This window comes from Dipodomys merriami, unplaced genomic scaffold (assembly GCF_024711535.1).
Source record: "Dipodomys merriami isolate MVZ:Mamm:240054 unplaced genomic scaffold, mDipMer1.0.p SCAF_60, whole genome shotgun sequence".
Lineage (NCBI taxonomy): Eukaryota > Metazoa > Chordata > Mammalia > Rodentia > Heteromyidae > Dipodomys > Dipodomys merriami.
The window spans coordinates 6,625,889-6,653,567 of record NW_027206180.1 but is presented as its reverse complement, the minus strand read 5'-3'; the positions used below and the strand labels follow the sequence as shown (position 1 = coordinate 6,653,567).

Sequence of the window (27,679 nt, the reverse complement as noted above, 5' to 3'; positions counted from 1 at the left end):
AAGCAGCTAAGTGCCTCCTCCTCAGCCCTGAGTTCAAATCTAGTACTGCCAAGAAAGAAAGAAACTGGGTGCTGATGGCTCATACCTGTTATCCTAGCTACTCAAAAGGCTGAGGTCTGAAGTGGCACTGTGGCTCAAGTGGTAGAGCACTAGCCTTGAGTACAAAGAAGCTCAGGGTCAGTGCCCAGGCCCTGACTTCAAGCCCCAGGACCAAGAAAAGAAGAAGGAGGAGGAGGAGGAGGAGGAGGAGGAGGAGGAAGAGGAGGAGGGAGAGAGGGAGGGAGGGGGAGGAAGAGAGGGAGGGGGAGGGGAGGGAAGGGAAGGAAGGAAAGAAGGAAGGGAGGGAGGGTGGGAGGGAGGGAGGGAGGGAGTTTTGGAAAAGGCTGGGAGAGGAAGGAAGGAAGGACAAAGTGAAGCCTGCCCACAGAGCACAGGGCCACCTTTCATATCCATTCTCTACCTGATGTGCACTGTGCACCCTTGCAAAGTCTCTTGGGGAAGCTCCTGAATAACTGGTTGTGCGATTCTAGTGCTGGGGACTAAACCCAGGGCTCTGAGTAGGTGATACAAGTTTCTGCACTTGAGTCATGGCCTGCAGACCTTTTGCATGTGTCTTGTTTGAGGACAGGGTCTTGGCAACCTTGTCAGGTACACAAGATCTTCCTCACTCCACCTCCCAAGCAGCTGGGATTAGAGACATGTAATCCTGGGCATTTTTTTTAATCTGCCTGTGGGCTTGAATAACACCCTAAAATCAGTAAACATTGACTGGGGCTCCACACACCTGAGGGCCACCCGGCAGACACAGTCACAGCCTTAACGCAGCTTCCCTGAGCTGCCAGTGAAGAGGAGTTGCCAGAGCAGGCCCTCATCACCTGCAGACTTTACCACGCTCCCCAAATTCTCAACAATATCAGATTGGAACCCCTGCTGTTTCCAGTGTCACCTGCTCTACCACAGAGGGTCCCTGCTTCTTGTTTTGCAAGCCTTTGCTGATTGGCATGGTATCTATTCTCCTAGATACTCAAAAGGTGGACATCAGAAGGGTTTTTGTTCAAGGCCAGCCCAGACAAAAAGTTAGCAAAACTCTGTCTCACCAAACAAGCCAGGCACAGTTGCATACACCTATCATCCCAGCTAGGAAAGAAGAATAGGAAGGAGGACCATGGTCCAATGTCAACCCTAGGCAAAAGCAAAATCCTGTCTGAAAGATAGCTAAACTAAAAAGGGCTGGAGGTATGGCTCAAGCAGTTACAATACCTGCCTAGCAAGCACAAGACTGAGTTCAAACCCAAGTACTATATCAAAGAGAAGAAGAAGAAGAAGAAGAAGAAGAAGAAGAAGAAGAAGAAGAAGAAGAAGAAGAAGAAGAAGAAGAAGAAGAAGAAGAAGAAGAAGAAGAAGAAGAAGAGGAAGAGGAAGAGGAAGAGGAAGAGGAAGAGGAAGAGGAAGAGGAAGAGGAAGAAGAAGAAGAAGAAGAAGAAGAAGCAGAAGCAGAAGCAGCAGCAGCAGCAGCAGCAGCAGCTCCTTGAATTTCTTCTCTTCTACCCTAAAGCACACTGATACGCAGTTACATTGACAAGTTTACATATTATCCCTTGTTTTAACTACACACAAACAAAATAAAAATGAACTATGAACTGGCGGCCATGTTTGGGCATGGAGCTCCCACAGGAGCCAGCGTTTCTCTTGAAGGCGTTCTATATTAAGGAAGTGTGTGGGAACGGTGCTGGCTGCGGAGAGCAGCCCACGTCCCAGGCTGTCGGGACATCTGGCAGGAGGAGGGCAGGCCGGCTGGGCACAGGGGGTGCGTGGGCTCGCTCAACCTCACGGAAACCAGAGGGGAGCCTAATTTTACCACACTGTATTAGACATTTTGAGTTCATCTTGAACAAGAAAGTTCCTAGAGCTGCTTGCGAGTTTTCTTTTTCTTTTTTTTTCACTTTGCCTTAGTTACCAACTGTTTATTGAACCCACAATTCCACAGTAGCCAAGTCCCAAGCCAGCTTGAAGTGCACAACCAAAACCCCTTTGTCTTTTGAATAGATCTACATTTTATCTGAATCACAGTACTAATCTGACTTACAGTGAACAAAATGAGCATTTCAGTCACGAGCTGGGTGTGATGATGCACACCTGCAACACCAGCACTTGGGAGGATGAACCTGGAGGAACTCTATCAGTTGAGTACCAGTGACTCATGCTTCCAACCCTGGCTACATGGGAGACTGGGACTGGAACAGCAGCTCTAGATCAGCCCAGGCAGGAAAGTCTCCACATAGGGAAGGTGGGAACCCACTTATACATCCCATGGTGATGTACACTAGTGACCACAGCCAAGATGGGAAGTAAGAACCTATACTGGAAATAATCACTGAAAACCAGGGCTGGGTATAAGCAAAAAGCCAAGTAAGGGCACAGGGCCTGAGTTCAAGCCCTAGTCCTGCCAAAACAAGGAAATAAGAAACACTACCAAAAGATTACATAATTCATAGAATATCCAGCACTGGCTTGACTGTGAACTTTCAGGGTGTTTTCTGAACTATGTGACTGCCAAATGTTTTTTTTGTCGGTTGTGGGGCTTCAACTCTGGGCCTGGGCGCTGTCCCTCAGCTCTTCAGCTCAAGGCTAACGCTCTACCACTTGAGCCACAGTGCTACTTCTGGTTTTCTGAGTGGTTTACTGGAGATAAGAGTCTCATGGACTTTCCTGCCCAGGCTGGCTTTGAACCTCGATCCTCAGATCTCAGCCTCCTGAGCAGCTAGGATGACAGGCGTGAGCCACCAGCGCCCAGCTTCCACATGTGTCTTTCTCTAGGATCCTTCTTACAAGTTCCTCCTCTGAAAGCAGTAGAGTTTTATCAAAAAGTTAAACAGATACCAAAAGTTACCATGCAATGAAGCAACTCCATTCCCAGTTATGTTCTGAAGAACCCAAGAAATTTACTTAAATGAAACTGTGCAGAGGAATATCCAAAGCAGCCCAAATATTCATCAACAAGATATGGAAAAACAAAGTGTGGTTCTAGCCTTACAAGGGAGTACCATATGCTTATATAAAAGGAGTGAAGGGGCTGGGAAGGTGGCTCCGTGGTAGAGTGCTTGCCTTGCATGCATGAGGCCCTGTGTTCAATTCTTCAGCACCACATAAGCAGAAAAAGCCTGAAGTGGGGCTGAGGCTCAAGTGGTAGAGTGCTAGCCTTGAGCTGAAGAGCTGAGGGAAGGCGCCCAGACCCAGAGTTCAGGCCCCACGACCAACAACAACAATGGAAAAAAAGGAGTGAAGCAATGTCACATGAACCTTGAAAAGATGAAAAGGAAGTCAGAGACAAGAAGTCACATGTTGTAGGAGTCTGCTTGTATGAGTGCTAGAGATGCTTGGGATTTGGGAAGAATGGGGAATTATTTAATGGGTGTAGGGACTTTTCTTTGGGGTGATAAAAATGTTTTGGAACAGGCAGAGGTGACAATTATACAATACTGCAGCAACATTACAACTTCATGTCACTGAATCATTTGATTTAAGCAACTGATGGGATGTTATGAGTCTTTCGCATCCACGTATAGAGGCAACAGGACACTGGGAGTCCACAGGGAACGGGAAGGACGCGGCGGGCAGGATGTGAGCCCTGGCTTCAGTGGGGCAGTGGAGAGAGCTTCTGAGAGGTTCACAAAGGCAACTTCTGCCAGCAGTCACACAAAGAAATCCCTGCCTGAGGGGGTCTCGTGACCATCAGAGACTAGTTGTGACCACCGCGGGGCTCTTGTCTGTGCAAAGTCTGCGCTGAGCACCTGACATGTGAGAAGACACTGGGCACAAAGGTGGGGCAGTAGGCCAGGCCACACCCACTCTTAAATAGGCCACAGCACGGTGGCCATCTAGCTAGCTATCTGGAAATACTAGCTCAGCTTTCGCCCACCAGACACCAGATTGCTACTTTGGTGTCTGAGCCCCTGGCTGGCTTGCTTTGTGTGCACAGCTGGCATCACCGCAGCACACGGTGTACAGCTTCTTGTGTTATCTGTTTGGATCGGTCTACTACTCTACAGGATAAGTTCCCGGGGACAGGGGTGGGAGTATTGTCACCAAGTGTCCTAGCACGGAGAACAGAACCTGCTGTGCGTTCTGTCACTGTGGAGTGTTCTTCTGAGCCACAGTCACGGCAAACAGTCCTGAGCCCAGGAACACGGCCTGGGAGAGGCTCGGGGACCATGGACTCCGGGAGATCAGGCCAACGAATCGCAAGAGATATAGGGTTGGCTGGAGATGCTGCTGCTTATATCTGTTTATGTCAGCAACACGTCTGGCCTGCCGTATCTTCTTTTTGGTGGCATTGGAGTCTGAACTTGGGGTCTTGTGCTTGTTGGGTAGGCTCCTACTGCATAAGCCATGCCCCCCCCCAGCCATTGGTGCTTTTGTTATTTCTCAGAGAGGGTCTCACACTTTTGCCAGGCTGGCCTCATACAGCAATCCTCCTACCTTTCTGCCTCCCACGTAACTGAGAATATAGGCGTGCACCACTGCACAAGCTAGCTTCCACATTTTCTGAGCCCTCCACCCTCAACTAGCACTTCTTATGGGGGTGACATCAAATATGTGGGTTTCAGTGATGATGAAAACAGGTTTTGGAGGGAAGGATGGTAGGGTAAAAGAAGCATTCCCTGAACAAGATACCTTTATGGACACATCCTTCATGTTGGGTGTCTCACTTTTCCCAAGAGAAATTAGTACTCCAATTGCTTTCTTTTCTAAACTAAACTATACGCCATACTAAAGTAAGAACACAACTGCTCTGATAGTGCGCGCTGGCAGGCTGGCTCTTGGCAGAGCCCTCGGCAATAACAAGCCTTCCTAAAACAAACGACAAAAACCCTGCATGGTTCCAATGCTAAATGTCAGATGACCAGATCTCTAGCAGGAAAATCTATACACGCACCTTCAGTTCAAACTAAAAAGGAAAAAATGAGACCGCTCGGGCTGGAAAGGTGGTTTAGTAGCAGACTGCTTGCCTAGGATGCATGAAGCCCTGGGTTCCGTTCCTCAGTACCACAGAAACAGAAAAAAACAGAAGTGGCGCTGTGGCTCAAGTGGTAGAGTACCAGCCTTGAACAAAAGAAGCTCAGAGATGATGTCCAGGCCCTGAGTTCAAGCCCCAGGACTAAAAGGAAAAAAAAAAAAATGAGCTCGCTCTTCCTGGACAGTATGTGGAAGGGCACAGGCAATATTCCCACAGCATCCCACAGCTTCTCAGAAAGCTCTACAAAGCAGTTTCCCAAAATTCTGTTATATTTACATTAAAAAATCAATGCTCTTTTAGGGCATTTTAGCTTTATAAGAAGTTACAGAATTATTCATTTGAATTAATGATCAGCTATAAAACTGAATCCATAACTCCCATTTTCCTTTTTCTTTTTGGTGGCACTGGGGTTTGAACTCAGGGTTTTGTACTTGCAAGGCAAATACTGTACCACTTGAGCCACAACTCTAGCCCTTTGCTTTTTTAATGTATTAGTGTCCATTCGTTGTACAAGGAAATTTCATTTAACATGTCCATTTATGTGTACAATACACCAAGATTCTCAGGACCGAAATCCTCCTAACTATGTCTATGTCTCCCACATTGCTGAGGTGGCAGATTTGCACCAACATGTGGCTTATTCACTGGGTTGTGGATCTGGCTTTTTTCCTTTTCTTTCTTTCTTTTTATTTTTCTTTTGCTTAGTCTGGCCTGGAACTGTGATCCTCCTGATCTCTACCTTCCAAGAACCTGGGATTCCAGGTATAAGCCACTGCATGCACACGCCCATTTTCTATTTTTACATATGCAAAAGAAGTCTATTTTTGGTGATACAGAAAACATGCTTTGTTTACTAAGACAAAATATGATGCAAATTTTTCCCTCAGTTCCTCTTTAAAGACACACTAAAAATAACTAATAACATTTTATTCAACCTCAACTTGTGTACCAATCACCTCATTTATTCAGATGATAGCAGACAACCTTTTAATCGAACTCTATCTGCAGGATTAAGCTGCTTGGTTATTTTTTTTTTTTTTTTTTGGGTCCGGTCTTGGGGCCTGAACTCTGGGCCTGGGTGCTGTCCCAGAGCTCTTCCGCTCAAGGCTAGCGCTCTACCACTTGAGCCACAGCGTCACTTCTGGCTTTTTTCTTTTTGCTTATGTGGTGCTGAGGAATCAAACCCAGGGCCTCATGCATGCAAGGCAAGCGTTCTACCACTGAACCATCTTCCCAGCCCCTTCTTGGTTATTTTTTATGTCCTTTTGTTTTTATGGACCAAACTAAAAACCTGAAGCAAATCTGTTACAGGAAAGCATAGTTAACGGCTACCAAAGCTGATAGCAAGAGAACAAGCAGAAAACGTTTTTTTAAATGTAAGAACTAGAAAAACAGAGCAATCTTGGTTATTTAAAGCAAAACAAAATTTAGTTTTCCTTTATAGAGAAATTGCTATATTAGTAAAAGGCAAATAACAAGTAGTAAAAATATCTGAGTCATCATGAAAATTACATTTTATTTGGCATATTTCATCTTTATGAAAGTAAGAAAATATCTCATACATGGCAGAAATGTGAAACCAAATGTTTAAACTGGGTAAAATGGGAAAACTTCTGATGGACTAATGAGGGAAATCCTCAGCCTTTCAGAAAACTCAGCCATGCAGAAAGCCTAAACTATAATTGGTATTTATATCTAGCAACATATCAAATGTGCTTGGTTTCACATTCAACCATATGCTTCCCTAAAGCCCTCTTATTAAGGAATTGCTGGGAGAAAGAGAAAAGATCCAAAAATTTAATATTTCATCAACCTTGAACAAGCTTAGAAAAGCTGTTTAAAAACAAACTAACTAAACTGGTTATAAGAAATATTTACGGGCTGGGAAGGTGGCTCAGTGGTAGAGCGCTTGCCTTGCATGCCTGAGGCCCTGGGTTCGATTCCTCAACACCACATAAGCCAAAAGAAAAAAAGCCGGCAGTGGCGCTGTGGCTCAAGTGGTAGAGCACTAGCCTTGAGCAGAAGAGCTGAGGGACAGCGCCCAGGCCCAGAGTTCAGGCCCCACGACCGGACCCAAAAAAAAAGAAAGAAACATTTACATCAAGTTCTAATTCAGTATTAAATCTTATTTAATCATAACTCTCCGGAAAATTTGTAAACATTAGTGGAATTGGTTTTAGTCAAGGTATCTTTCTTATTTTTGCCTTGTGGTCCTCCCTCCCTCCCTCCTTCCCTCCCCTCCTTCCTTGCTGTGCCAGGGATCGAACTCAGAGCCTCAGGCTTGCAAGGCAGGCACGCGACCACTCAGGCCTGCCTCCAGCTTTTCCTGCATTGGTTGTTTTCAAGGTATGCTCTCACCTTGTGCCCAAGCAGGCCTGGACAGTAATCTTCCTATTGTGCTTCCCATGCTGTTGAGGACCACAGGTGTGCACCCCTGACCCAGCCATTATGGTAAGTGTGTACCACCATGCCCAGCTGCTGGTTGAGATGCAGTCTCATAAACTTTTATGCCCAGTCTGGCCTCAAACCATGATCTCCTGACCTCCATCTCCCAAGCAGCTAGAAATACAGGCTTGAGACATAGTGTCTGGTTAGCCAACATATATTTCTAAATAATAAAAGTACTTTCTAGGGGCTGGGAAGGTGGCTCAGTGGTAGAGCACTTGCTTTGCATGCATGAGGCCCTGGGTTCGATTCCTCAGCACCACATAGGAAAAAAAAGCCGGAAGTGGTGGTGTGGCTCAAGTGGTAGAGCGCTAGCCTTGAGCTGAAGAGCTGAGGGACAGCACCCAGGCCCAGAGTTCAGGCCCCACAACTGGACCCAAAAAAAAAAATAAATAAATAAAATAAAAATAAAAGTACTTTCTAATCATTTTAAGCAACTGGTTTATTAGTTTCAAAAAGAAAATTTTTTGCAAGTGCTAGTAGTTCATGCCTGTAATCCCAGCTACTCAAGAGACAAAAATGGGGGAAGACAGAGGTTCCATGCCAGTCTAAGCAAAAGTCTGCGAGACTTCATCTCAACAGAAAAAGCTAGGTGTGGTGAAATGCACCTCCCATCCCCGCTATGGTGAGAATCACAAATGGGAGAATCTTAGTCCAGGCCAGCCTGGGGGAAAATGTCAGTTATTATTTCCAAAATAAATAGAGGAAAAAAAAAAAAAACACAAACCATAGCTTACCTGCCTAGCAAACCCCAGGACCACACACACAAGATAAAAACAGAACATAACAAATAAAAACATCAGGAATACTTTTTCCATCAACTGATGGATACATAAACAAAATGCTGTCTGTACATACATGGAATATTATTATGTAAAGGAATGAAGCTGGGTGCTGGCGGCTCACTCACACCTGTCATCCTAGCTACTCAGGAGGTTGAGATCTGAGGACACGGTTCAAAGCCAGCCCGGGCAGGAAAGTCTGTGAGATTCTTATCTCCAATAAACCACTCAGAAAACCAGAAGTGACACTGTGGGTTCAAGTGGTAAAGTGCTTGCCTTGAGCTGAAGAGCTGAGGGACAGCGCCCAGGCCCAGAGTTCAAGCCCACAACCAACCAAAAAAAGAAAAAAGAAAAGGAACACTACCACCTGCTGTGATGAGGATGAACCCTGAAAACATGGTATTCATGGGGGAATGGAGGTTAACCACTTACCTAGCAGCAAAAAGGTCCTGAGGTTAGCACCACAAAACAAAACCAATGATGTTCAGCAAAAGAAGCCACACACCACAGGCTGCACACTGTATGATTCTATTGGTGTGAGAGGCCCAGAACAGGCAAACACAGCCAGTAATCAGATGAATGGCCACCAGAGTCTGGGAGATTTGGGAAAAATGAAAAAGCGACTACTCACAGGTGCAGGGTTTCTTTTTAGCATGATACTGATGTCCTAAAATTGATGTGGTGATGGTTGTACAGCTCTACTGATCTGTTAAAAACTATTGAACTGTGACCGCTGAATGAGTAGATTGCACATCATGTGAACAATATATTTTTTTAACGCTGTTAAAAAAGCAAATCAAAGAATAGTGTGAAACGATGGGCCAGGCCGAGAGCCTTGCTGGTAGGAGTCCCGCTCAGGAAAGCCAAGCCACAGGCAATGGGGCTGGGAGACAGAAACTTTAATGCAAGCCAGGGGAGTATATAGAATTGGAAACTTAATAGCTACTAAATAAAGCAACAGCATGACTAGAGCTGTGAAAGTAAACATTTCCACTTGAACTCTGTATGGTAGAGGGACAGAGTCGACATTTTAGAACCATCAGCTCCCTCTCCCAGCTCATGACCACCATTGCTTTCAGGAACCAGAAAGAGCAGTGAGATACGTCATTCCAGCTGAGCGATTCCCTGTGCACTGAGAGAAAGACAAGGAAAGGCCTGTGAAATGCCATTTGGCCTGGTAGCCCTCACACTTGTAACCTGCACATTGGGGCAGTCACAGGCTCGGGCAGCTTCTCTGAGGGAACCACGGTTTCACCACCTGGTCTTTGTCCAGGTGAAAGCCTCCCAGAGGTCCAGTGACACAGTACCCAACGGCCATGCCATCTTTGAGGACCTGGTATAGCTTTCCTCCTTCCCACTTTATCTCAGCAGCCCTGCCAACCACAGCAGATGTTAGAAAGAGTAAGCAATCCACCAAAGAAGAAATGACTACATTCAAATTACCATAAAGAAAGGAGAAGCTGGGGGCCAGTGGCACCCGTGGCTCACACCTGCCATCCTAGCTACTCAGGAGGCTGAGATCTGAGGATTGCGTTTCAAAGCCAGCCCAGGCAAAATGTCCCCTTGAGACTCTTGAACTCTGGGCCTGGGAACTGTCCCTCAGCTTTTTTTTTTTTTTTTTTTTTTTTGGGGTCCAGTCGTGGGCCTCAACTCTGGGCCTGGACGCTGTCCCTCAGCTCTTCAGCTCAAGGCTAGCGCTCTACCACTTGAGCCACAATGCCACTTCTGGCTTTTTTTTTTCTGCTTATGTGGTGCTGAGGAATCGAAACCAGGGCCTCATGCATGCAAGGCAAGCACTCTACCACTGAGCCACCTTCCCAGCCCCTGTCCCTCAGCTTTTTAGCTCAAGTCTAGCGCTCCACCACTTGAGCCACAGCGCCACTTCTGGCTTTTTTCTTTTTGCTTATGTGGTGCTGAGGAATCGAACCCAGGGCCTCTGGCATGCAAGGCAAGCGCTCTACCACTGAGCCACCTTCCCAGCCCGGCCCTTAAGACTCTTATCTCCAATTAACCACTCAAAAATCCAGAAGTGGAGGTGTGGCCCAAGTGGTAAAGTGCTAGCCTTGAGCACAAAGAGGCTCAGTGCCCAGACTCTGAGTTCAAGCCCCACAACTGACAGAAGGAGAAAGAGGAGGAGAAAGGAGGACAGAAGGAGGAAGAGGAGGAGAAAGGAGGAAGGAGAAAGGAAGAGGGAGATAAAGGGAAGGAGGAAGAAGGAAGGAGAAAAAGGGGGGAAGGAGGAGAACCCAGAAGGAGGAGGAGGAGCAGGAAGAGGAGGAGCAGGAATAAGAGGAGGAGGAGGAGGAGGAGGAGGAAGAGGAAGAGGAGGAGGAGGAGGAGGAAGAGGAGGAGGAGGGGGAGGAGAGGGAGAGGGAAAGGAGAGCCACAGGATGTGGTTCAGTGGTACACTTGTCTGGCATGCCACAGGGCCCTGAGTTAGATCCCCAGCACCAGAAAGCCAGGGGAAGTGGGAGAGATGTCATGTAGAAAAAAAAAAAAAAACAGAAAACAGAATGGAGGAGATAGATATCCAACCCAATATGCCAGACAATAGTTGGATAGCTCTTCTCTCACCCAGGCCATAAGAGGAGAGGCTTCTCCCGTGTGTTCATTTTGGGCAGAAAGAAGACTGTCCTGTGCAGAGAAGCGCTTCAGGGGCTGGGCACCCCGTCAACCCATCTACTCAAGAAGCTGAGGCAGAAGAAAGGCGAGTTCCAACCCAGCCAGTGCAACTTGCAGAGACTCCACTTCAGATGCTTAAGTATATTGATAAGCCGATGGCTCATGCCTGGAATCCTAGCTACTCAGGAAGCTGAGATGTGAGGATCACGGTTCAAAGCCAGCCTGGGCAGGAAAGTCCGTGAGACTCATCTCCAATAAACCACCAGAAAACTGGAAATGGAGCAGTGGCTCAAGTGGTAAAGCACTTGCCTTGAGCTGAAGAGCTGAGGGACAGCGCCCAGGCCCAGAGTTCAAGCCCCACCACCGTCCAAAAAAAAAAAAAAAAGTATTGCTAATGTAGCTCTGGGTCGGGCATTTTTCTAATCATGTGCAAAAAGCCTGGGCTCAGGCTCGTCAGCACCAGAGAGAAGGTGGGGTGACCTACAGAGAGCCCAAGAGAGAGATACTTGGGACAAAAAAAGGCCATGTCGTTCAGTGGTAGAGCATACAGGCCCTGGCTTCCACTGCCAGCCCTGGGGGTGAGGGGAGTAGCCGGGGATTAACTGTTCTACATCAGTGGTTAATAATAAAGGAAGAAAAATATACAGAGAAAACCATGCAAACCCTTTACAGCATACAAGGGCTACATTAACATGAACAGTGCATCCCCGAAACACTATAGAAAAAGCAGAAGCCCGATACCTGCAGTAAGCTACTGGAAAGTCTTTGTATTTGTTAAGTCCTGCTACTATGAAGTTATTTTATTGGCAACTTGCCTTCTATTTTATTTTATTGTCAGTTCTGGGGCTTGAACACAGGGCCTGGGGCGTTGTCCCTGAGCTGCTTTTGCTCAAGGCTAGCACTCTACCACTTGAGCCATAGCACCACTTCTGGCTTTTTCTGTTTATGTGGGACTGAGGAATTGAATCCAGGGTGAAGTCCATTTTTAAACAAATTTATTCACATTTTCTCCAAGACATTTCTAAAGGATTTCTCAGACTTTCAAAGCCCAGTGAGGATCCTCTAGCAGTGTCCAGGATTATGTAACAAATATGATCCTGAAAAAAATGTGTAAATCATACTTCTAAGATTAAATCTCATTATACTTAGAGGACGTAAAGAATCCTTTATAAAGTTAAGAATCTCATGCATACCCTACAATTTTGTGGTTGTGTAAATCCAAGTGTCCCTCTGCTAAATTTGTCTAAATGAGGGTTCAGAGTTTAAACAAATGGACAAAGGAAAAACCACTTTTCCGTATTAAGAAAAGTACTATTTCCCAATCATGAGAAAATTCTCCGCTATTCTTAGAGAATGCTGGGGATCTAAAGGCACAACTACTTCAAAGTTTACATTTCACAAATATGAGGAAACTGCGATCTGGCAAGATTAAGCAGAACCAGAGATTTCTGCCCAAATGTGCTAAACTTTATTTCTGGAAAACACATCTTAAGATGGAAAGTTAACTTAAGAAAACAAATTCATTTCACCAAGAAGATAATTCTATTAGTAGTGCTTTCCTTTTCGAAACCGAGCCCCTTACTGGGCTGCTCTTACACAAAACAAAAATTAACATTAATAACCAAAAGAAGCAGTATTTTCTCATGGGGAAAAGTACTTAGCTATGAAGTTTCCAAACACAATGCAATCCACACTTAAAATAGGAACATTTAATAGGGTAAAACTAACCGAATAAATATACCAAAAAAAAGTTTTACTTAAAATGTCATAGCTATTTTAATGTCATAGTATCTTAATATCCACATGCAAGAAAATAAATCATAGGCCTGTGGGTTTTCTTCCCCTCTCCACATTAGATTGCTTTAAAAAAAAATGAAGCTAATATTTCCCAAACTACTCAAGCACAAAAATAAATTATTCAAAAGTTGCTTTCTGTACCACATTTTCCCCTTTTGGAAGGAAAAAAGAAACTAAGTAGAACTTAATAGCGTTACATAAAAATCCTGGAAATTATGCTTAAAGACTAAACCTGGAACTTTAACCGCCACCCGCCCCCAAAAAAGGCATGCTGGATTTTCATGTGTATAGATGATAATCAAATAAGAATTATTGAGAGCTACAGTATTAGAGATAAATGTACTTCTTAAAATCTCTATTTTAAAAAGCTAAAAAGAAAAACTGCCAGGCTGGGAAAGTAGCTCAGTGGTAGAATACTTGCCTTGCATGCATGAGGCCCTGGGTTCAATTCCTCAGCAACACATAAGCAGAAAAATGCTGGAAGTGGCGCTGTGGCTCAAGTGGCAGAGCACTAGCCTTCAGCTGAAGAGCTGAGGGACAGCGCCCAGGCCCAGAGTTCAGGCCCCATGACCGACAAAAAAAGAAAAAACTGCCTCAACTAAACCACCCAACCCCACATTTTCTGGTCCCTAAATAGGTGCTTAGGCTTTAAATCCCGCTCCTTCCCTCCACGCTCCAGGCTCCACCAGCCCTGAAGCTGCCTTGGCTCTGCTTGGAGCCCAATCAATTTCTCATCCCCAAGCCCTTTACACTAACTGGCTTTCTTCATTCCAACCTTCTCTAGCTAATTTCAACACCCCACCCATTGAGGTTGGGTAATTTAGCCCAATGCTAAAGCACTTGCCTAGCAAGAATAAGTCTTGGATTCAGATCCCAGTATGTACAAACAAACAACAACAACAAAATATCCCTGCCGGTAGCTTCAATTCAGCGAACCATTCAACCATTTCAAGCAAAACTTGGTCACCTTTCCTGACCTTCCAAGTTATTCTGTGCAGGTATGCAGGGTATCTGACACACACCAGTGTCCTCACATAGAGTATGAACAAACGTAAAACTCACTGGAGCCAGGCACCAGTGGCTCCTAGCTACTCAGGAGGCTGAGATCTGAGGATCACGGTTCAAAGCCAGCTCTGGCAGGAAAGTCTGTGAAACTCTTATTTCCAATAAACCACCAGAAAACTGGAAGTGGCACTGTGGCTCAACTGGCAGAGTAATCACCTAGAGCTGAAGAGCTGAGGGGCAGTGCCCAGGCCCAGAGTTCAAACCCCACAACTGACAAAAACAAAAAAACAAAAATAAAATCTCACTGGACTCACCATCCCTCACACTGGAGGGGAGATAGGTTTCAGGACCCCCTGGGACATTGACTATGCATGGATATACCAATCCCTTATTATAAAATAGCATAATATCTACAAATTACCTACACATATTTTCCTGCATGCTAAGTCATCTCTAGGTTATTTGTAATATCTAATACAATGTAAATGTAAGTAGCTGTTATACTGTATTGGGCGGGGGTAATACAGATTAAATTGTTTTCTGAATATTATCCATCTGTGGTTGAATCTGAGGATGCACAAATCATGGCTACAGAGGGCCAGCTGCATTAGTGAGCTGCTACTATTTGCTACACTACATTCCCAGCACTGGAAATGTAACAATCCATAAGCATGAACATTTTTCATCTCAAAGCAAGTTGCAATAGGGTACAGGATGATCAAGAGTCACACACACATACACACACACCACACACACACACACACACACACACACACACACACACACACACACACACACACATACCACACACGCGCACGCGCGCGCGCGCACGCACGCACACCGCTGCCCTGAGGACTGGGGTGAACCAGCACTACCTTCCAGGGAACACTGGTCAGAGCACGGCTCTTGGGAAGGGGATTGGTGGAGGTGGGTCTCTGGTACCTCACACCATTGTGGGGATGAGGCCTGTGGGACTAGCAATGCTCCACAGTCTGCAAGTGGGCCTCCTACATTTATTTTTATTGCTTCTTACCACAGTTTAGCTACATTCACAGACACCTGTCCCTTAGCACCTTAGCAAGTATGATGGGAGAATACCATAGACATAAATGCCACTCTGCTTTATAATTGCCAATTGTCAGAATGCAAATGAAAGCTTCCAAAGAGCTAGGAGACACATAGGGCTTCCTTCCGTGGTTCATTTTTTCATATAAACATGCAGATGCTATTATTAATTTTCTTTTCAAAACTGGAGAGGGTAAACTTTAAGCTCAGTCTGTATGAATAAACATATCAGAAAAAAATCAGAATTAATGAGATTTCAATACCTATAATTTTAGGAGCAATTTCTCTACTCTTTAAAAATGCTAACAGCCGCCGGGCGCTGGTGGCTCACGCCTGTAATCCTAGCTACTCAGGAGGCTGAGATCTGAGGATCACGGTTCAAAGCCAGCCCGGGCAGGAGAGACCATGAGACTCCTATCTCCAATAAAACCACCAGAAAACCGGAAGTGGCGCTGTAGCTCAAGTGGTAGAGCGCTCGCCTTGAGCTGAAGAGCTTAGGGACAACGCCCAGGCCCAGAGTTCAAGCCCCACGACCGACAAAAAAAAAAAAAAAAAAAAAAAAAAAAAAAAAGCTAACAGCCAGGTACCAGTAGTAGCTCACTGCCTGTAATCCTAGCTATTCAAGAGGCTGAGATCTGAGGATTATAACTCAAAGCCAGCCGGGGCAGACAAATCCATGAGACTCTGATTTCCCCAATTAAATCAGCAAAAAGTCAAAAGTGAAGATGTGGCTCAAGTATCAGAGCACCAAACAGTGAGGGGAAAAAAAAGGCTAAGTGAGAACATGAGACCCCTGAGACCTAGTTCAAGCCCTAGTACTAGAACAGAAGTTAGCAGAGACCACTGGGCTTATATGAAAAGGACTCAGAGGCTAATCTGGGAGTTGGGACAACGTGGGTATCCAAAATAAGATAGTTGTAATGGGATGGGATATATTAGATAAACTAAAATCTCAGAGTCTACATGGATTCTTGAAAAATGTCTTTGGTTACTTTTGGAGGATGTTTTTTAAAAATAAAAAAAAATCAACTCAGTCTGAAAACTGGTATAGGAAGGAAGGAATGGAGCCAAACATCTAAACAAATCTGAGATGATGACCGCGTGAGGGAGAGGGCCGCGTGCACTGGGGGAGCTGGGCAGGTGTGCATCTTCTGCCTTGTAATGCAGCTGAGGACAGCGCTCCGCTCTCCGCCATACTAGCTCTGATGAAAGTATGTGCCAAGTACTTTACTAAGTACTTAACATTTAATCCTTACGTCTAGTCTATGAGGTAGACACTAGTGTTTTCTAATATGGTGCTTTAGGCTTTCGGTTTGAATACAGGCTTCCTTATTTAGAGCTGTTTCTGGCTGTGTGAACATCACAAGTTACTCAATGTCTCAGTGCTTCACTTCCAGCCCTGCTCATAATGCAATCACTAAGTTTGGTGCCAATTTTCCATGTGACTGTTTGTTTAGTGCTGCCTTATCCTCCTGGCTATCCATGGCAGGAGGGCAGGACAATGGCCCTGACTCCAGAAACTCATCCGAATCTCACAAATACTACGACTTCATTCAACATCTAGAAAATAAAAAGCTGGGTTTACAGAATAACTATTCCCTGCCTACCCCGGCCAAGATCTCCAGGGAAGCAAAGCTGAGGATTTTCCCATAATTCCTCAATTATCCAGGGCCACATTGCTGAAAATATCCCCTCTCCCCCCCCCCAAAGCCTGGGGAATTGAAGCAGCCCGAGAACAATATTGCCCCAGCTCCCCAGGGTTTTCAATGAAGAAGCTGCCAAAATCGGCAGCTCCAGTTTAACCAGGGCGAGCTATCAGTGTTTCAGATTTTTGGACACTTGCCCTTTTTTGAGAAGCGGACACAGTCACAGTCCCTGATGGGTTCTAGGTTTCAGTATCACATTATACAAGATGCGAACCAAACAAAGCGTAAGAAACAAGCAACACTCTTGAGCGCAGAACAAACTGTGATTTGCCCACAGATGGGGAGTTGGTTCTTAGTGACCAAATGGCTGCTGCAACCATGCTAAGTGAGTGAGTGCCTCACTTGAAATACCACATCCAATTCTCCCCAACAACCCGAGCCACTGCAGACTTCAAATATATCAAAAAAACAAATACCGGGGCTGGGAAGGTGGCTCAGTGGTAGAGCGCTTGCCTTGCATGCATGAGGCCCTGGGTTCGATTCCTCAGCACCACATAAGCAAAGAGAAAAAAGCCAGAAGTGGCGCTGTGGCTCAAGTGGTAGAGCGCTAGCCTTGAGCTGAAGAGCTGAGGGACAGCGCCCAGGCCCAGAGTTCAGGCCCCACAACTGGACCCAAAAAAACAAACAAACAAACAAACAAACAAAACCTAATGGCTAAATTATATTGGCAGAGGGCAAGGACTCCTCTTGCTGGTGGTGGTGGTGGTGATGGTGGTTGTATAGCTTGAACTCAGGGACTGGACACTGTCCTCTGAGCTCTTTTGCTCAAGGCTAATACTCTATACTTTGAGCCACAGCACCACTTCTAGTTTTCTGGTGGTTAATTGGAGATATGAGCCTTCCCACTTTCCTGCCTGGGCTGGCTTTGAACCGTGATCTTCAGATCTCAGCCTCCTGAATAGCTAGGATTACAGGCGTGAGCCACCAGTGTCTGGCTAACTCTTTTTCCCACATAGCTTAGGATTTCTCAAAGTGAGGTTCCTAGAGCTCCAAGGGTCCCTGAAACCTTTGCAGGGCATTTTTGAGGTCAGATCTATTTCCAAAAGAACACTGAGACCTTGTTTGCCTGTTTCAGTGTTGATACTTACAGCAATGATAAAACCACTGAAACCTGACTGCCAGTCAAAGCAGGGGGAGCAAGCTGTCCTAGATGTGGCTGAGCTCTTCACCACATACGCTTGCGGAAAGAAATCAGATTCACTGGAGAACATCCTTGATTAAGCAGTAAAAATTAATGACTGTGCTAAATCTCAGCCTTGAATATGTGCCTTTTTAATTGCATGTGGGATAAAAAATGCAAAACATTACTAAGACTTTGTGTCATACACTAAGGTACTGTGGCTGTGGGGAAAAGCAGCAAGCTACTTCTCTGTAACTGACCTGCAGACAAACCCTGGACTTGAGTTCTAGAAGACTAGTCCTAAAAAAAAAACAAAAATGAGCGAAGGGGCTGGGAAGGTGGCTCAGTGGTAGAGCGCTTGCCTTGCATGCATGAGGCCCTGGGTTCGATTCCTCAGCACCACATAAGCAAAGAGAAAAAAAAGCCAGAAGTGGCGCTGTGGCTCAAAGTGGTAGAACGCTAGCCTTGAGCTGAAGAGCTGAGGGACAGCGCCTAGGCCCAGAGTTCAGGCCCCACAACCAGACCCCCCCCCAAAAAAAAAAATGAGTGAAGTAAGCCTGTCACTTGGATGGAAACAACAGACGATATTTGCTGATGATGATAAAAATCCAAGCTTCCAAGTGAAAACTAAAATCTTGGAAAACTTCTACTAGCCACTGTGAAGTCAGCATTGGCCGATATTTAAAGACTTCCCTGATGTCAGCACTTGCATCATCTGTATCACCCAAGGAACTACTTATTTTCCCCATTACCAAGGTATGATGTTACAGAACCACACCTAGGGAGAACCATTCAGAAGTCTTAGCATGGGGGGAGAACACTGGTAAACATGGAAATTCCGAGAGGAGAAGCAGGACTGTCAGCTAACAACAGGTTGGCAGTTGGCACTACAGCGTCAACTGTGAAGACCTACAGACTTCTAAAGGGGGTCAAGCCATCCAAGCTGTCAGAGGAAACAAGGAAAGCATCTGAGCACAGGGCGTCTGGCTCTGGCTTTTAGCTACCAGATGACAGGCTCATGCCCACGAGGCAAAAGGGAGCCTAGACTTCTAACATGGGATAGACTGGAACTAGCAATGGCTAAAAAACACAGAGGGCCTTGGCAGCTTCAGAGGGGAACTCTTTTTTCTAAGTGCCACCTGTTAGGAAAGGTAAAGTTCTCCATTACTGAGTTGGCCAAAGGATAACAATCTGTCCAAACACACATCCACAGATCTCTTGCCCAGGGGCTCCATAAACCTAAACTTTGGCTTAAATCCTTAGGGAAGATGTTCATCTTATTTTATCTTTCCTCTAGCAAGGTGATGGCTATCAGACATGTCTCTGTAAAGATGTGATCTTTACTACTGACCAGGAAGCACTGGGCAGCCATTGCTCTATCTTCCAAACATCCTAACAAACAGTTTCACTTTCTGTCCCTGTGTTTCCACATCTGTGACAGGAAAAACCAATAGCTCTGGATAATATTGCTCATCCTTTTGGACAAGGACTAAGGTACAACAGAACAGACCAAAACCTCTTCTACAGACCCTCAGGCTTTCTACCTCTCAAAATAGGCCTTTTCTCATGGTGATGATTGATTATTGATGACTGATGATGATGATGTAGTTGCACGAAGAGGTTACAATTCTATGTCAGGTCATGAGTACAATGCAATGTCATCCCTCCCTCTCCTTTCTCCTTATTCTTTTTTGTTTGTTTGTTTTGGGTCCGGTAGTGGGCCTGAACTCTGGGCCTGAGCGCTGTCCCTCAGCTCTTCAGTTCAAGGGTAGCGCTCTACCACTTGAGCCACAGCGCTACTTCCGGCTCTTTTTTTTTCTGCTTATGTGGTACTGAGGAATCGAACCCAAGGCTTCATGCATGCAAGGCAAGCGCTCTACTGCTGAGCCGCCTTCCCAGCCCTCCTTATTCTGTCACTTCTGAAATCCTAACCCTATGCTAAAAATTCCTTCAAACTTCTCTCTCAGTGCCTGGTTATCCTACCTAAACATATCTCTTAGAATTTAACCTAAAATGTATCCTCTATTGGAACTCGGTAACAAATTCCATATCCTGAAGGCAGGAACACTGTCTGTCCACTATCTGTGCCCTGCTGTATTGGCAGGATTTGCAACTACACCTAGCACAGAATAAACAGCATGTGGAATGGTGAACAAGCTTGACCACAGACAAATCAACAGCATCTCAACCCTGCTTCACTCCAGGCCATTTCCAGAGCAATTACAGAAACTTAAAAAGGGCATTTTCCACCCAAACTCTCACCTGCCCCACCTGTCCCTGCTTAGGTGTGGCGTGGAGTCCCATCAGGTCACAATCCTGCTCACCTCTGCTCCATCGCTTCCACTGCCACTGCAATGACCTGCATTTGGGCCATCCCTTCCTCTTCCCCTCCCTCCTGCCCTGTGATTTGCTCAAGCAACTCATAAATCTCCAACTCACACTGTTGCAGGCCATACCCCCTACTGCTGAAGGGGTGAGCTTTCTACAGAGACAAAGAGGACCACTGAGGCCTTGTGCTTAAGGCCCACCAGTGGCTTCCTTCACCTATAGGATCAAGTCCAAACTCCACTCTAATCACAGGCTTCTTTGTCCTCATGAACTGGTACACAACCCAACCCCACGAAGAAACACGGTTTTGAGCCTCTGAACCATGCTATCCACCCCGCACTTACTGCCCTTCCTCTGCCCACCTGTAAGGGCACAGCTTGATCTCCTGGATTGGCTCCAGTATGTGCCCCTCTGTAACTAAAATGTTGGGTACACACACACACACACACACACACACACACACACAGTGACAACACTGATAACCAGGAGTTGGTGTGGGTCAGGAACTATCAGATATGTCAGGTCAGGTGTGTCTTCACATCCATAGTGCCTGGCCAGCCCGTGGTGGGGGGAGCAGTAAGGATTTTAGGGAGCATGTGCGCAAATAATGAAATACTGTTCTTCTGCAAAGCCTGTTCAGATTAATTAAAGTAGAAGCAGCTTCCTGCTGCCAGGCTAATTCTACAATCCTCTGCTCATCCCACCAACGTTCAAGTCTACAGACTCCTCGCCTGGGTACTTTCTAATCCTGTCATCAGAAAAGAGGATGAGAGGTAAATGCTAATACCCAACACACAGAGAACAAGCCTGCCACAAGAACAAACCTAGGAGGCTGTGATAAACCTTACATACATAATAAGCATAATGACACGTGGAGACGTCTGTCTTCTGCACGCTACACTATCATCTCCCCTTAGCAGTTCTGTACATCAAGATAGTTTCAAAAGGGTCAGGAAATTGTGTGGACATATTTGTTACCAGAGTCTTGTCCACAAAGTTTTCAAAATGAGCTGAAGAAAGCAAAAAATCACAGTCTCCAGGAAATAGCTAACAGGGGATTAAAAAAAAAAAAGTTCAGCTGAGCCTTCTATATTTTCCTCCCTCTATGAAGTACTTTTTCTTTAAAAGTACATAATTTATACAAATTTAAAGAAAATCAATTTACCAAATATATACTATTTGAAGTAAAAATAAAATCAGTAAACCTCCCTAGGATTTTTTTGGGGGAGGTGTCTTTGAGACCTTTGGTCTACAAATTTTTTAATTACAAAAAAAAAAACTAACAAAAATGAATACTGCCAAAGGTTAGTGCTTTCCAAGTACACTTAATGATTGTGACTGTTTTTATTTTTGAAATTCAAGTAACACATCATGTGAAGTACAACTTACACAACTGCTGTCATTGTCCTTTGACCCAACATATCTGATCATTACATAGACCACAGGACGGCCCAGAGCCACCATCTAGAACCTGCCCCATAATCCTAGACAGCAAAGCCTGCACCTCTTGTGTCCTAAAGATGTCAAAATGTCAAGGAAGGATTACATACACATCCCATGGACTGAAACCTTCGGACTCAAGAGCAGGTGCCACCTTCCTAATTAGAAAGACACTTGTTCCAGCAATCTTTTAAAGTGTCCTTTCCGACCTCTTCAGTTCAACACTTACGGTTCTCTAAGTTGGGAATTCTCAGATGAAAATATTTTTACTACCATATCCATAAATTGTCCAAAAACTAACAAAATAACTATAATAAATAAAAACCAGGAAGATTAAGTACCCTTGTCAGATAACAAGTAAATAAATGACAGGGGAAGCTCAGATCACAAACTAAAGAAAGAAAACGCCCGTTAAGCATACAGCATTATCATGAGGCTGACAACCAACATGAGCCCTAACTCAGCCACAAGCTGCCTCTCACTTCTCCCAAGTCTGACTTAAACCATTCCTTGTCCTTTGGAGGATTCCCTCTCCTGGGGCTTTTAACTGTGTAATTATGCAGCTGGTGAACACCACAAAATACAATACAGCTTTACAAATGTAGGCTTTTAAAAATCAATGCTATTTTCACTGCATACTTCTAAAATAGATGTTCCCCTCAATCCAGAAGATTTTTAGTAAAGGCTAAGAACTGTTTAAAAGAGCAGGGGGGCAGGCAGAGAGGGAGGGCAGACGTATCAGATTACTCGGAATCGTTGTTTTTGATCCCACTTATTTATACACCACTTTCCAGACCTCAAAAATTTGTCCTATATAAAAATAAAATAAGCAGCCCAATAAAACCATCAAGAATAGCAGTAAAGAATGTAAGACCAGGGACAAGGGGACAGACAAAAATATACCAGGATGAGGGGACAGATAAAATCTACCAGGACAAGAGAGGAAAACATTAAGAACTCTTTGGGAGCTTTTCTCATTTTCAAATTACCTGGTGGTTTGTGAAGTTCAGTGTTCTAAAATGCTAGGATTTATATGGCAAGACAATACCATGATAAGAAAGCTTCATTAAACAAATGAAAATTGAAAATGCAAATTTTTTTCTTGAAAAAGTGACCTAGACGAAAGATATTTTTCATTGAGAAGTATATCATTTCATCTAATTCTGGAGTCCTGCAAGGCAGAACTAACTTTCTATCTATTTTATTGACAGCAAAGGGAGGCCCAGAAAGGAAAAAAGGTTTTAAATAGAGAAATGGCAGAAGGGTGGCCAGATGAAAAAAAATGCAAAAGCAGAATCTTAGAGTGCTAAAAAGTTCACAGGACATGTTTTGCCTCCCCTGCCCACAGCCCCAATTTCAGAAAGGTCATCAGCCGAGCAGTAGCGCATACATTTTCAAAGTTCTCCTTCTTTCTAAAGGCCTCATCTCTCAGCACACCATGCCGGGGTCCCTGTTTGCAGCCTGTGGAGGTCTGTGATCTGCGACTCACTGAAGGAAAAGGCACACTGATCCTATGATACTCCCATGGTCAGGAATCCAGAGGAAGCTGAACTGTTTCCAAACACTGATGAATCCTAACAAGATGGGGGAAGGGAGTTGAGGAAGCAAGGAAAGACACATACCTTTCAATTGGTCAGCAACCACGCTCTGGCCAAGGCGTTCAATCACTTTCCCGTCTTCCATTTCGTACCGGTCATCTAAGTATTTTGCAGTGGCCTCAGATATGTGGACTTTGCCGGCCACCCCCAGCTGCTCCATGAGATTAGCCAAGTTCACATCGTTGGACCACACATCAAATTTAAACCTCCTCATGCCCAAGATGCCACACAGGACCGTCCCCGTGTGAACCCCGACACGCATGTTCACCATTTCTTTCTTCTCCTGGCAGAACTGCTCGATGGCTTTGATCATGCCTAAGCCCATTTCAATGCAGCAGTAGGCATGGTCCACCCGGGGCTCGGGGCACCCCGCCACACAGTAGTAACAGTCTCCCAGGGTACTGATCTTCTCACATTTGGTTTCCTCACACAGCCGGTCAAAGCGACCGAATAGATCATTGAGAAGACCCACCAGGGCGTGAGCAGACTTGTTGGCACTCATCTTGGTGAAGCCCACAATATCTGCAAATAAAATACTGACTTCTTCGATCTGCTGCATCTTAAAGGGCCGGAATGCTATAGGAGCTTTCTGTATGGAGGATTTTTTCTTCCTGTTCTTGGGGCTGGAAGCGGCATGCCTCTTGACGGAATTCTCACTCTCCTCATCCCCCTGTCTCATTAAGTCATCAGCTATGATTCTAGGCATCACAGAGTGAATCATCCTCTCTTTGAGGGCTTTTTCTACTTCCAGATCTTTTCCATGCATGATGGACTGTCCCACCTTGAGGAAGGTGCTTCTGGACCTCACCTGAGACATGACGAAGAGGTGGATCCCAATGGCGTGAATGCAGACATGGAGCAGGGCCCTGCTCAGCAGCTCCCAGTGCAGGGCTCCGGCTCCCGTCGAAGGGAAGCAGTTTTCATCTCGGAAATGATAGCCAAAGGTCTCAAAAAGGACGGAGTAGACCACCCCCAAAAACAAGCTCAAGTACAAAGGTAAGTGCATGACGGTGTAGAGCAGAAAAAGCACTTCGATGCACATGGAGAAGCTCCCCACTTGAGATAAGCAGGTGTCTGCGGGCTTGGCTGCGGGGGTATGATTGGAGCTGTCAACACGTCCGGAGAGAGGCGTCAGATCCTGAAACTGCGCAGCCAGGGTGAGGGCGCACACCAGCAGGGTGAGAGCCAGGGAGGTCCACGCGTAGTGCCGGGCGTACAGCTTGGTGAAGGTAAACATAAAAAAGCCCACGCACACCACCAGGAAGCACAGCGCGGGGACCACCACGACGATCAGTTTAGACCGCATGTGGACCGCAAAATAGGCGCTCCAGAGGAGGCAGGCGAAGCCCACGTAGAAGAGCGCGTACCGGAAGCGGCGCTGGGTCTGCGGGAAGCAGCGCTCCAGGCAGGCCTCCTCCAGGTTCACCGAGTCGAATTTGGGGTCCCACCACCGGCTGGAAGCCCTCTCGAACAGCTGGGGCAGCTTCTTCTGCCTGCGCAGGCGGCCGCCGCCGCCGCCCAAGCGCCGGGGAAGCCCCCCGGAGTCCCCGGAGCTGCTGCAGCTGGAGGAGATGCTGTACTTGCAGTGCTTGGGGTGGACGTTGGAGGACAGCTGCTTGGGGTTGATCTTGACCCTCACGCTGTTGCTGTCTCCGCTCGAGTCGCAGCTCACCTCGGTGCTGTGGTGGTGCAGCAGCTGCTGGTGGGGCGGGGAAGCCATGTTGCCGGGCCCTCGGAGCCTCTCCCGGCCGGGTGAGGGGTCCCTGCGGGCCAAACAGCCGAGTGAGCGCGGCCTGGCTGCGCCGGCGCGCCCCGAAGTGCGGGCTCTGCCCCGGGGAGGCACCGCAAGCTCTCCCACACCGCGGGCGCCCGCGAGCCAAAGCCCCCGCGGCGCCGCCTCCCCGGGCCGGGGGTGGGGGGGACCGCCGCCCGGGACGTACCTGGTGCTGCCGGGGGTCCCGGCTCCGTCGCCCGCCGGCGGCCTCCGCGCCGCGCGCCTCCCGACCGCGGCCCGGGAGGGAAGTTCAGCCCTTGGGCGCTCCCGGCCCCGCGAGCGGTCCTCGCGAAAACAACTCCGGCGAGCGGCGCTTCATCCTGCGGCGGCGGCGGCGGCGTTGGCGGCGACGGCGCCCGGTGCGTCAACCCCGCGCGGCCCGGACCCGCGGCGCCGCCGAGCCCCCGCGGGCGACCCCGGGCCCCGGGCCAGCCCTGCCCCGGGCGGGGCGGGGGGGGCGCGCCCCGGCCCCGAGTCTGCAGCGCCCTGGGGCGCGCGGACGCCCCCGTCCGAGCCACCCGGTCTAGCGGGGCCTGCTGCTCGCCCGCCGAGCGCGCCGCGCCCCCGCCCCGGGGCCGAAGACGACGCCGACGACACCCCCCACCCCCGACGCCCCGGGCCGAGCCGCGGGGCCCCTCCGCGGGCGGCGGTGCGGGGCCGCAGCGCAGCCGGACTCCCGAGACGCGGCGCCGGGACGCCCCGCTCGCCCGCTCGCCGCGCCCACGCCCCGGGGGCCCTGCCCGAGCTAGAGATGCCGCTGCGGCCGCGCCCGCCGCCAGCCCTCACGCGGCCGCTGCTTCATGTCGGAAGAGCCGCCGCCGCCGCCGCTGCCGCCGCCGCCTCCCCCTCCCGCTGTCACTGACACGCGCGCGCCCGCGCCGCCCCTCGCCCCGCCGCAGCGCGCACGCGCGACCCGCGCACGCCGCCGCCTGTGCGCGCGCGCGCGACCCGCGCCACCCCGCTGGGCAAGCGCGGCCCCGGCGCCAGGCTGCGGCGGGGCAGGCGCGCGCTCGACTCCGCCCTCCGCCGCGGGCCGGTCCGCGCCCGGCCGCCCGGCTCGCCGCCGCGCTGTCCGGCCTCGGCCCGCGGCGCCCGGCGCCCCGAGACCGCCTGCCCCCGCCGCCGGGCTCCGGGGGGGCCCCGGGAAGGTCGCGGCGGGTGAGAATTCGCCTCTCGGGCCAGCGAAGTTTCCAGCTCCTGCCCGTGCCGCCCCGGGCGGCCTCCGGGGTTCGCCTCCCCACCCCACCCCGCCCCGCCCCGCCCCGCCCCACAACCATTTCCCCCCTTTGCACAAGTAAAGCCTTCAGGCGAGTCTCGGTTCGTCCCCGGCCGCAGGTAAACCTCCTCCCTCCCGCCGGGCCAGCCGCCACCCGGGCCGGGCCCGGCTCCCCGCCCGGTTCCCCGCGCCCGGCCCGTCCGGGGCCCGCACTCGTTCGGGCCGAGGAGCCGGGAACTACAGGGGAGAGAGCGGCCGCGCAAGGTGGAGGAGCCTTGAACACCTGCCGAGCAAGGCGACCGCAAAGAGGCCACGGAAGGCTGAGTTCACGTGCAGGCCCCGGGGCAGGGCGCAGATGGGTGCGTGGCGGGGCCTGGGAGAAGACGCGGGCGCGGGGTGTCCTTCGGGGGTGTTGCGGCTTCCAGGGTCAGTACTGTGAGCTTAGTCCCCCTCCCCCGCCCTCTTATGTAGTGCTGAAGTTTCTAGGCTGTGTCTCCCACTGTGTTCGGCACCTTTCAGTCATGTTTTTCATTCTGGGAACTTTTCTTTTTGTTGTTGTTGTTTTTGTCGGTCGTGGGGCCTGAACTCTGGGCCTGGGCGCTGTCCCTCAGCTCTTCAGCTCAAGGCTAGTGCTCTACCACTTGAGCCACAGCGCCACTTCAGGCTTTTTCTGTTTATGTGGTGCCTAGGGATCTAACCCAGGACTCGGTGGATGCTAGGCAGCACTCTACCACTGAGCCACCTTCTGAAACCTCCCTTTGATTTGGACACATGGTCTTGTCTCTATATTCCATCCCTCACTCTTATTCCTCTCTTTAACTTTTTGCTCAGTGATCTAGGAGGTTTCCTTAACTTTCCTTTTTTTGTTTTTGTTTTTGAGATTTGTCTTTCCATCCTTTTTTTCTTTTTCAAGAATTTTGCACAACAGTAATTCTGCTATCATGTTTTCACAGTCAAGAATTTTTTCTGTCTTTTGTATTTTCTGTTTGAACTAGTACTGGGGCTTGAACTCAGGGCCTTACCTTCTCACTCAACCTGCTTGTTCACAGCTCTCTATCACTTGAGAGGTGAAAGGATTGACCATTCTAGGCCAGTCTGATCTGGCAAATTCTCAAACATATAACCTATGTCTATTAAAGAGATTTGATCTCTGGAAATCTCAAGCTTATCAGGTCTAAGAACAAAAGATGCAATTAGAAAAGGCCTATCACTGCAAATGATTAATGTAATACTCTATCTTGAAAATTAAAAAATAAAATAAAATACCATTGCCATAATGAAGAGGAAGTCATTTGAGTGAGGACAGTCTTTCCATAAAGTGTGAGATGAGGTGTTCCCAAGTGATGTTCTTGATTACCTGCCAGCTCTTGTTATCCACTGATGGAAACCATTGGTTCTAAAAGTTGTACTGCTCTGGGTAGCCATTAAGTTCACAAACCAGAAACAGTGATGTATTTGGGGCTGTATCCACACTCCCTTGGCTACAGCCCTGAGACAGCTAGCTTAGCTAGCTTGGGAAGAAGAGCCAGAAGGTCTCTGTGCCTTGTTTTTGGTCTGGGTCCATTTCTGTCACAACAGTGCATCTTCTTTAAGAATCTGTAGTAATGCTGAGAGATGCACATCTGGGAAATGAATTACTACTGGGCATCTGTGTTACAAACTCACACAGAGTTGCATGTGTTTAATGGCCCTACTTCAGTGTTCTGCATTGACCTGAGAGATGAAGTCTGTCTTCACAATATGAAGTACTTCCCAGAGAAGAGT

General features: G+C 47.8%; 1 protein-coding gene across 2 annotated transcripts in view; it reads right to left on the bottom strand.

Annotated features, from left to right (window-relative positions):
- The window catches only part of LOC138814580 (adenylate cyclase type 9-like), a 96,974-nt gene extending 71,955 nt beyond the window's left edge, over nucleotides 1–25,019 (bottom strand). The window contains exons 1-2 of one of the 2 annotated variants that reach the window (XM_070003589.1): nucleotides 24,866–25,019; nucleotides 22,950–24,688 (exon numbers count right to left, since the gene is read on the bottom strand). In XM_070003589.1, coding sequence (XP_069859690.1) covers nucleotides 22,950–24,645 — 1,696 coding nt within the window. In that variant the 5' untranslated portion in view covers nucleotides 24,646–24,688; nucleotides 24,866–25,019. The remainder of the gene's footprint in view (nucleotides 1–22,949; nucleotides 24,689–24,865) is intronic. The other variant, XM_070003590.1, reaches the window with a different exon arrangement.
- Between the last annotated feature and the right edge of the window lie 2,660 nt (nucleotides 25,020–27,679).